The 12,172-nt window shown below is 34.6% G+C and overlaps 1 protein-coding gene across 1 annotated transcript in view; it reads left to right on the forward strand.

Annotated features, from left to right (window-relative positions):
* LOC137643973 (large ribosomal subunit protein uL11-like) overlaps positions 1-12,172 on the forward strand; it is a 265,311-nt gene that overhangs the window by 173,663 nt on the left and 79,476 nt on the right. Inside the window, exon 4 of the mRNA XM_068376805.1 lies at positions 30-140. Coding sequence (XP_068232906.1) covers positions 30-140 — 111 coding nt within the window. The remainder of the gene's footprint in view (positions 1-29; positions 141-12,172) is intronic.

The following is a 12,172-nucleotide window of genomic DNA, read 5'->3' on the forward strand; positions in this document are numbered from 1 at the left end:
ACATGATACTTTTGGTCTTCTTATTGCAGGTAACAGTGCAACTAACAATTCAGAATCGACAAGCACAGGTAGAAGTAGTTCCCTCTGCCTCTGCGCTTCTCATTCGTGCTCTCAAGGAACCACACAGAGATAGGAAAAAGGTAAGCTTCAGACAATTTATGCATTGGAGCAACTAAATCATTCTTTAAGATTATATGAAAATTACAATTCTACATTTTGATAGTATCAAGATGCAGTTGAAAAATGAGAATATAGGGCAAAATTTTTCACCGACATTGTTTTCTTCAAATAAAAACAAAAACCCATAATATTCAGGAATTTCTTGAAGTTATAACAGGAGCTTATCTAAGGGGGAGGGTGCACAGAGGGCTGTCCCTACCTCCCTTTGGCTTGGTGACTTGGTCCGCCACCTGGCCTTTTACAAAAGATCAGTCAGAGCTACCTGAAAGCTGTAACCATAAAAACCCTACAATAGATGCCGTATGAACCGAGCCATCTTGCTCCTGTAATTTATCAAGGTCACTTGGTGACATTCCATTCTCACAAATGTTTATTGTCAGTTTGCTGCAGTTTTGTGTAGCCTTTGGCTGCATCAACAAACATATAGTTTAGTCCAGACAGCAAGTGATATAGTAAATAGTAAACACACAGAGAAACAAGCTCACAAACGTTTACACACACATATACTGTATATATACATACATATATATATATATATATATATACATATATATATATATATATATATAAAATATATATGTGTATGTATTATATATATATATATATATATGTATGTATATATATATATATATATATACACATACATATGTATATATATGTATGTATATATACACACTTATCTATGAAAATACAAACGCACAATCACTCATATATATATATATATATATATACATATATATATGTATATATATGTGTATACACATATATATATACATATATATATATGTATATATATACTGTAAATATATATATATATATATATATAGATATATATATATATATATGTGTGTGTGTGTATACATATATATATATATATATATATATGTATATATATATACTGTAGATATATATATATATATATATATGTACAGTATATATACATATATATATATATATATACATTATATATATATATATATGTATATATATATACATTATATATATATATATATATATACATGAGTGATTGTGCGTGTGTATTTTCATAGATAAGTGTGTATGTATACATACATATAATATATATATATATATTTACATATGTATGTGTGTATATATATATATATATATATATACAGTAGGTCCTCGGGTTACGACGGTCCCGACTTACGCGGTTTCGCCGTTACGAACGCGCCCCATAAAAATATAAAAATAATATTAAGCGTCGTTCCGTCTTACACCGTTAGCGTCGTAAGCGACGTAAACAATTGCGAACTAGTTTCTAGCGCGCGGTGGATGAATACGCTTTGCGGTGGTTGTGGGCGAGGAAGACGGCGTCGCTCAGTTCCACTCATACGCCATTTTTGGTTGTGATTGCCTGTTCTTTCTCTCACGTGTTTGATCGTTTTTTTGAACTTTTTGCCCTTCATTATGGCTCCAAAGCGCAAGGCAGATTCTTCTGATGGTAGTGCATCGAAGAAAAGGAAGGCCATCACCATGGAAGTGAAATTAGACATTATTAAGCGGTCTAAAAACGGTGAAACGCCAACGAACATTGGCCGATCGCTTGGCCTTAGCCGTTCGACCGTGGCTACTATCCTTAAAGATAAGGAGCGCATTGTTGAACACGTAAAAGGATCTGCTCCAATGAAAGCAACAGTGATAACGAAACAGCGTAGTGGTTTAATTATCGAAATGGAAAGGTTATTAGTGCTTTGGTTGGAAGATCAAAATCAACGGCGTATTCCAGTGAGCTTAATGGTTATTCAAGAGAAGGCTAAAAGGTTGTTTGAAGCGTTGAAAAAAGAAAGGGGGGGGGAGAAAGTGAAAGTGAAGAGTTTTCGGCTAGTAGGGGTTGGTTTATGCGATTTAAGGCTCGGGCCAATTACCATAATCTTAAAGTGCAAGGTGAAGCTGCTAGTGGGGATGAGAAAGCAGCAAGTGAATTTCCTAAAGCGTTGGCTGAGATAATTAGGGAGGGGGGTTATTCTGCTTATCAGGTGTTCAATGCGGATGAGACAGGTTTATTCTGGAAGCGCATGCCTAACCGCACGTACATAGCAAAGGAGGAGAAGTCAGCACCCGGTCATAAAGCAGGCAAGGAGAGGCTAACTTTGCTTCTTGGGGGAAATGCTGCTGGCGACTTCAAACTGAAGCCCATGCTGGTCTATCAGGCTGAAAATCCAAGGGCACTCAAGGGAATTTGGAAGAGTCAACTCCCAGTCATTTGGAAGGCAAATAAGAAGGCATGGGTATCCCCTTTAAGGTGTTGCTATTGCTGAACAATGCCCCTGGACACCCTGCCCAGCTGGGAGACTTTCACCCTAATGTGAAGGTGGTTTACCTTCCACCTAATACCACGGCCCTTTTACAGCCTATGGACCAGGGAGTGATTGCTTCATTCAAGGCCTACTACCTCCGAAGAACAATTGCTATGGCATTACAGGCAACTGAAACGAAGAAGGACTTGACTCTGAAGGACTTTTGGAAGTCCTACAACATCCTTGATGCTATTAAGAACATTGCTGATTCCTGGGAGGAGGTGAAGGTTACAAACATGAATGGTGTTCGGAGGAAGCTATGTCCTCAATTTGTTAATGATTTTCATGGGTTTGAGGACACAGTTGACCATGTTATCAAGAACATTGTTGCCCTGAGTAAGGAAACCGATTTGGAGATGGAGGTTGATGATGTTACGGAGCTGCTAGAATCTCATGGAGAGGAGTTATCTGCTGGGGACTTGATACAACTGGAGAAGCAGATCATAGAGGAAGAGGAAGAAGCCCCCACCCCAGACCCTAAGGCTTTCACAAGGCAGGGCTTGTCAAAAGGTTTTGCCGAGATACAACAAGCATTGGCAACTTTCGAGGCTCAAGATCCCAACATGGACAGGTTCACCAGGGTTTCCAGAGGTGTCATGGACTTACTGCAGTGTTATAAGGAGATTTTGGATGAGAAGAGGATCCTCTCTGTCCAGTCTAACCTGGAGCGGTATTTTAAGAAAGTAGAGAGAACTGCACCCTCTACATCAGCTGCCTCTACTACTCCAGATTTGCCTGCAACAGAGCCTCTACCATCAACCTCAGCTGCCTCTATTGCTACAGAGCCTCTGCCATCAACCTCAGCTGCCTCTGCTTCTCCAGCTTCTCCACCACCTCTTGTAGGCTCTTCACCTCCAGACTCGCCTGCCCCAGCTTCTCCAGCATCTTCTGTCTCACTTCCAGAGAATCCTGATTCACCTGCCCCAGTTTCTCCAGCATCTTCTGCACCTTCCTCTCCACAATAAACCAGTCTCTCCGTCCCTTGCAACATCCCTTCCAGTGTGCAAGCCAACCATAGGAATAAGGTAAGGAATTGTTCTCTTTTTTTTTTTATTGATATTTACTTTAATTCATGTGGTAAGGAATTGTTTTCTTTTTTTTTATTGATATTTACTTTAATTCATGTGGTAAGGAATTGTTTTATTTTTTTATTGATATTTACTTTAATTCATGTGGTAAGGAATTGTTTTCTTTTTTTTTATTGATATTTACTTTAATTCATGTGGTAAGGAATTGTTTTCTTTTTTTTATTGATATTTACTTTAATTCATGTGGTAAGGAATTGTTTTCTTTTTTTTTATTGATATTTACTTTAATTCATGTGGTAAGGAATTGTTTTCTTTTTTTATTGATATTTACTTTAATTCATGTGGTAAGGAATTGTTTTCTTTTTTTTTATTGATATTTACTTTAATTCATGTGGTAAGGAATTGTTTTCTCTTTTTCTAATATTGTTTTTATGTCATTTGATACATTTTATTATAGTACAGTATACAGTAATACTTTACAGTACAGTACAGTACGTATATTTATGGTGTTCCGACTTACACGGAAATTCGGGTTACACCGCGTCTTAAGAACGGATCAGCGTCGTAACCCGAGGACCCCCTGTATATATATTTATATTACATACACATATATATTATATTTATCATTTATCGAATGCCAAGTACAAACATACCAACATAGCTACGATAGACAAGACGAGTTGATTTTAATTCCAAGTATAAAAAACCTGAATTCGACATGAATACCTACGGAATAATTGTCATTGACATTTATCCTTCTTCGTAGCTAAATGATATCGTCACTGTCATACCAGCTTCATATATATATATATATATATATACACACACACATATATATATAGATATATATATATATATATATATACATATGTATATATATATATATATATATATATATTTATATATGAAGCTGGTATCACAGTGACGATATCATTTAGCTATGAAGAAGGATAAAAGTCAATGACAATTATTCTGTAGGTATTCATGTCGAATTCAGGTTTTTTATACTTGGAATTAAAATCAACTGGTCTTGTCCATCGTAGCTATGTTGGTATGTTTGTACTTGGCATTCGATAAATGATAAATATTTGCGCCTTTAGACGTGTTCTTCATATTCAAATAAGTCATAAATTTCAATATGTTATTGTCCGGATTCTCTTACCGACCTCAGGATCAGAGTCCCGAGGCAAAACAATTCCAAGACAATAGCTTCTGGCAGGCCAGGGATCGAACCCTGATCCACAAAGCTGGCGTGACAGTGACGATACTGTTTAGCTACGAAGAATAATAAAAGTCAATGACAATTCTTCTGTACTTATATCTGTCGAATTTAGTCTTTTTGTACTTTGAGCTGAAATAATTGCATCTTCACCATCGTAACTAATTGGTATGTTTGTAGTTGGCATTCGATTAATGATAAATTTTGCACATGTAGATGTGTTTTTCATATTCAATTAAGCCATATATTTCAATACCTTAATGTCTTGATTCTCTTACTAACCTCAGGATCAGAGTCCCGAAGCGAAACCATTCTAAGACAATAGCTTCTGGCCGGCCAAGGATTCAAACCCTGATCCACGATGCTGGCATGACAGTAACGATACTATTTAGCCATGTGGAAAGATAAAAGTCAACGACAATTAGTCTGTAGTTATACCTGTCGATTTCAGGTTTTTTTTTTCTTGTACTTAGAACTGAAATCAACCCATCTTCACCATCGCAGCTAATTGATATGGCATTCGATTAATGATAAATTTTGAACATTTAGACATGTTTTTCGTATTCATATAAGCCTGACATTTTAATACCTTAATGTTAGAATTCTCTTACCGATCTCAGGATCGGAGTCCGGAGGCAAAACCACCCAAAGACAATAGCTTCTGGCCGGCCAGGAATTGAACCCTGGTCTACGAAGCTACAGCGATGACACCATTTAGCTACGAAGAAAGATACAAGGCAGTGACAATTCTTCTGTACTTACAGTATATATGTCAAATTCAGGTTTTTTGTACTTAGAATGGAAATCAACCCACTATTGTAGTTAATTGATATTATGTTTGTACTCGGCATTAGATTAATGATAATTTCGCACATTTAGACGTATTTTTCATATTCAAATAAGCCATATATTTTGATACCTTAATATCTGGATTCTCTTACCCACCTCAGGATCAGAGTTCCGAGGCAAAACCACTCAAACACAGTAGTTTCTAGCCGGCCAGGATATCGAACCTTGGTCCACGAATCTGGCATGACAGTGACGATAACATTTAGCCACGAAGAAAGATAAAAGTCAATGATATTTCTTCTGTACTTATACCGGTCGAATTCAGGTTTTTTTTTTTTTTTGTATTTAGAATTGAAATTAACCCATCTTCACCAAATGTGCAAAATTTATCATTGATTGAATGTCAAGTATAAACCTACCAATTAGCTACGATGGTGAAGATGGGTTAATTTCAATTCTAAGTACAAAAAACATGAATTCGACAGGTATAAGTGTAGGCTAGAAGTATTTTCATTGAATTTTATCTTTCTTCATGGCTAAATGGTATCATCACTGTTATGCCAGCTTCGTGGACCAGAGTTCGATTCCCTGGCCGGCCAGAAGCTATTGTCTTTGAGTGGTTTCGACTCAGGACTCTGATCCTGAGGTCGGTAAGAGAATCCAGACATTAAGGAATTGAAAGCTATGGCTTATTTGGATATGGAAAACACGTCTAAATGTGCAAAATTTTATCATTAATCGAATGCCAAGTGCAAACATACCATTTACCTTCGATCCAAAAATCTGAATTCGACAGGTGTAAGTACAGAAGAATTGTCATTGACTTTTATATTTGTGGATAAATGGTATCATCATTGTCATGCCAGCTTCATGGACCAGAGTTCGATTACCTGGCCGCCCAGAAGATATTGTCTTTGAGAGGTTTTGCCTTGGGACTCGCATCCTAAGGTCGGTAAGAGAATCCAGACATTGAGGTATTAATAGATAATAATATTGAGATGTATATTTATTCAGTGTAATATATAAAAATAAATGCTAGGCAAATCTCGAAGCGGTATACACATATTTTATGATAAACTGAATGTCGACATTTATTTGCGTTGATTACCATGCTAGCCACCGCTCATCTCTCCCAGGGCAAGATGGCGGTGATCTTCACATAGGCGCTACTATTGGTCGATATGGGTTTTGTGGCATCTATTGAAGGACATCTATGGGTGTAACCACCAAAATATATTTTCTTTACGAATGTTAGGTTCATAGTTTTAGTCATTAATATTATTATTATTATTATTATTATTATTATTATTGTTACACACACACACACACACACACACATATATATATATATATGTATATATATATTCTTATAAAGCTGGTTTAGTGTAGTACTTTATTAATGATTTTATTTGCGTTTTCATTTGTGCATTGAAGAGGAGAGCCAGTTCTTAAGATGAGTTCCTCTCATGTAGGTATAACTTTATTATGTAAATTAGGTAAGAGTTTCATTGTCAATTTCATTGTATTCTTCATTCAAGTTAGTATATGTAAATTTACGATATTTTTAAGAATTAACTTTTTATTTTACGTATTTTTGTAACAAAGTCTTATGTAAACTGTTTGAGAGTGTTATGTCATTCGTGCGAGATATGAACAAGTGCTTTTGTAATGTTCCTTTATATTTTTATGAGGTATTGCGTCATGTTTGAGAGAAAATACGCAATTCTTATTTTGCCATGTGCTTTGGAAGATTCCTGAAAATCCGTGTTAGTAAGTTATCTTATTTTCTTTTTTCCGAGAACGGTGGGTGGGTGGAGGTGAATGGGGTAGAGTGGCGTTGGTTTTCATTTTTGATGCGTGATAGTTGGAAACTGGGGCGTTGCTGTTAGGCCAACCCCCCCCCCCCCCCACGCTTCCAGATCTTTTGCAATCTTTTGGAAGTAGCCAAGTTTCATATAAAGGCAATCCCAGGGTTGCATAGATCAGATAGAGAATCCCAGCCTTAAGTCATAGCCATCTCCCCCTCTCTCTCACGCACCTCTCAATGTATTGTTTTAAAAGTGTTCATTGAAATCTGAGTTTTGGTGTGACAGGGTTTTGTAAGCACGGTGAGTATTTATAAAAATTCTTTAAGAGTTTTTGTAACTGGCCCTGTAGTAATGTGAAATGTATTTGTATCGTTATCTGGCTAACTATATTCATTGAGTGTCAAGACTAATTAAATAATGTTTAAAATTTAATTTCAAGTGAAACAAGTGATTGTATAGTTTTGATAAGTATTATTTCTTTTGTCTTAGTTTATTCGGATTTAATATTTCAAGCCAAGTGATTATATAATGTTCCGATCGTAACATTTTTGTCTTAGTCTAAGTTTTGTTCAGACTTAAAATTTAGAGTGATTTATTTATTTTATGTATCTTCTTTTCAAAGTGTTGTAATTTATATAGAATACATTAATTTTTTGTAAAGAGTGTATTATTTCAATCATCAGTGTATATTGCATACTCCCTCGTATCCTGTAAAGAATCGAAGTAAGAGGTGGTTTTGAATAAGTCTTAAGAATAATTACTCAGTTTTGTTTTGAGTGTGCTCAAGAGACCTTTGGATATTGTGTTTTATGTATTGCTGTCTGGGGGTTATACAAGCTCTAGCTCGGGTGTTAATATTTTCAAGTGTAACAGATTTAATATAGAAACAAACAGGTGAGTTTAGAACTCAAGTGGTTGTATCAGCTGTCATATATGATATTATATGTTTTCTTCCCAGACAGGGGACCATCATATAATATATATATATATATATATATATACATATATATATATATATATATGTTATATATAGATATTTATATACATATATATATATATATATACATATATATATATATGTATATATATATATATATATATACACTGTATATATATTATATCTATTACTGAGCTATATATATATATATATGTATATATATATATATATATATGTATATAAATATCTATATATAACATATATATATATATATATGTATATATATACATATATATATATGTATATATATATATATATATATGTATATAAATATCTATATATAACATATATATATATATATATATGTATATATATATATATATATATTATATGATGGTCCCCTGTCTGGGAAGAAAACATATAATATCATATATGACAGCTGATACAACCACTTGAGTTCTAAACTCACCTGTTTGTTTCTATATTAAATCTGTTACACTTGATAAATATATATATATATATATATATATATACTGTATATATATTATATCTATTACTGAGCTAGGCGGTATAACTTAGCAATCCATGTTTGCCAACGGTTATTCTCGTATAGGCAGATGAGCATCTTGGAGTAATGAGACTTTTGGATGTGGAGGAAATGGCCCCCCCCCCCCCCCATCTCGATGAAGTCACTGGCAGCAAGGAGAGGGATTGGGTTTAAGGGGAGAGGCAGCCAGTAAATTTAGCAATTTCGAGAAAATTTTGCTAAATTAAGATTTCGCCATTTTCAAAGAGGCAAGGGACCCTGCTGTTGCCAGACGAAAGTTGAAAGCAATCCAAAGTATTTTAATCATAAAAATGATAATTTAAAATGCGCATATGACACTGTCAAATTCCGTTTTTCTGCTGTCAGACATCAGGTGACAGCTGACAAAGTTTTTTCCCCATTTATTGAATTTGATATTAATTAATGGGCTACCAAATGACATTTTTTTTTCCCAACGGCATCGATAGCGTCAATTATTGACTTTTTTTCGATCATATCGTTAGTGTGCTTCTATCAATAATAGAGAAGTGTATTACTTTTGTGTTTGTGAGATATTTCAGTGATTTTTCCCTTTTGTATCACATTTTATATCCTTAATCATAAACATCAATCATGCCTAAGAGGAAGAATTCGATGAGGCGTTTAGCTGCTATAAGAAACACTCAAACGTTTAATGAAAAAAGAAAAAGCAAACTTGAAGAAAAGGCAACACTACTTCCTCCAACGTTTGGTGGAGAAAGTGAACATGACCACGTGGGATTTTCATTCTTCGTGAGGACAATTTATAAAACTTCGCGGAATATTAGCGAAACAGTGGGTTTCTTTGATGATAGTGATGATGAATTTTCATTAGTGCTATCTGATGATGAAGATACATCTACGATGTTACCTGTAGATGAAACTTGTGTAAGTGATGTGCAACAAAGTGATGCAACACCTGTTTCTTCGGGTGCTGAACTACCAGGTAAACTAGTGGAAAATTTTATTTGTGATAAAGAACGTGCATTAAATTGTGTACCAAATACCAGTGAGATCCTTCCTGTTTTTTTTTTTTTTTTTTTTTTTTTTTAGAACAAATAAGTAATTATGTCGAGAGCGATTTGTGGTGATTGTGGCAGTAAATTAAAACTGTTATGAAACCCTCCCCAAATAAATAAAAAATATGGAACAAATTGGTTAATTATAATAACCTAAAAGGGGATAATATCTCTGTTCATAAGAAGGTTAAGTGAAAAAAACTTTAAATTATTGTATCTCAAAATGTCCTCTTTTGAATTCAAAGGGTATTAACTTTGTTATTTATGATTCAATTTTAAAAATGTAAAAAAAAATGATAATCCTTAATTATTGTGCAATTTGTACAAACCGTGTTTCACACAATTGTACATAATTCCTTTTGTATATATTATGCTTGTATCTTCGCTCTTCCCTCGCACTAAAACGAACATGAAAATTCATGTCTGGTTTTTCCTCTGTAATATTGTCTGTCTTGTGAACTTGTTATGTCCTGTTGCCTTGAGGTTTTGTATATAAGGAGAATGTTCTACAATAATATAACTCAGTCGTTTCCAACCTGCCTTTGAGTTCACACCTTACTCGGCGCCGTCACAAATTCAATGCCAGGCTTATAATTGTTCATTTGGGAAAACAAAATTTTAAAGATATATCCAAACAAATTTTTTGTAGTTTTTTCTTCTATAAACGTGTTTTGGAAATATTCTAATTTAAAAAGAATTTAAACAAAACATTCCAAAATATTGATATATTATACTATAAGCTTCATTCTGGTTTTTAAATATTTATAATTGATGCAAAATTTGAGAATTTATTGCTTTTTTAAAAAAGGAAAAAAAAAACACCCCAAAAACTGGAAAAAAAATTGAAAACAAAAAAGTATTTTAACTTAGGCGGAAAAAAGGGAAATAACTTGTTTGAATAGAGATGAATGTTCTGTGTAAATTTCAATGTTATGCAAAATTGACTTCTAACCCTGGGCTCTCTTAAGCCGATGGACAAACTGTCTATTCAGCTTTTACTCCTGATGCCTATCTGTTGATGTTACTAGACTAGTATGGACCGGCAGGGGTCACATGACTTAGTTAGATAGGCACTGCGCATCACAAGGAACTGGCTATCCTTTGATATATCTAGCCAATGGATCTTCTATGGGTTTAGTCAGTCATGGAAAGAAATGATGACAAAATGGCCCCCCAATTCCGGTTGTAGCAGGGTGCTAAGAATCTCCCGGTTGATATATACTAAAGAAAAATTGAAAATAGGTAATTGGAATGTTAAAGCCATGAATCAGATTGGGAAGTTACAGCAAGTGGAGAGTGAATTTATGAAATATAGTTTGAATATCATGGCCTTAAGCAAAACACGTCGTAAGGGGATTGGTAAGGAAACTTAAGACCAAGGCAATATATACAGTATATCTACTCAGAAAGATCAGATGGAGTTTGAAGAGAAGGGATAGGAATGATGATGATACCAAGAGCAGAAAAGGCATTAACCGAGTGGAGAGCTGTAAGTAGTAGATTGTTACTAGAAAAATTCAAATCAAAGCAGTGCTGAGTACTGTATCATAGTTTGCTATGCCCCAACAAATGATTCCCCTGAAGAAAGGGAAGATGAATGCTATGAAAAGCTGTTGAGGGTAATACATGAGATCCCTGAGAGAGATACAAAAATTATGATGCTAAAGCTGGAAGAAATAATCAAGGGATAGATAATGTGATGGGTGTCGAGGGTCTTGGCGAAATTGCAAATGAAAATGGAGCACATTTCATAAGTTTTTGTTCAGCAAACAATCTTGTCATTAGAGGTACACTTTTACAACACAAGAACACCCACCAGTACACATGGACTTCACCATGTGGCAACTACAAAAATCAGATAGATCAAATCGCCGTTAATAAAGAAAGAAGGAGGACTCTAAGAAATGTAAGAAGCTATAGCGGTACAGATATTGGTAGTGATCACCAACTCCACATTGGCACATTGAAATCAAAACTGAAAGCACCCAACAGAAAGATAGAATACTTAGGTTTGATACAACTGAGCTTTTAGAAGAAGAGCACAGATAAAAATTTAAAATTGAATGTAGTAATTGATTTGCAGTCTTAGAGGCTTTAAGAGACGAAGAACAGACAATTAATGAAGAATGGTGTGATATTAAGAACATATATCAGTCAGTTGGTATTTAAGTCTTGGGACACGCAGTTACAAGGAGAAAGCCATGGATATCAAATGATACTTGGGAAAGACAGATATTGATTATTGAAAGTTTTCGACGAAATAATGAAAATTACAAGGTAGAGCATGCTAAAGTATTCTAGTATTTACA

Source organism: Palaemon carinicauda, chromosome 7 (genome assembly GCF_036898095.1).
Source record: "Palaemon carinicauda isolate YSFRI2023 chromosome 7, ASM3689809v2, whole genome shotgun sequence".
NCBI classification, from domain to species: Eukaryota; Metazoa; Arthropoda; class Malacostraca; order Decapoda; family Palaemonidae; genus Palaemon; species Palaemon carinicauda.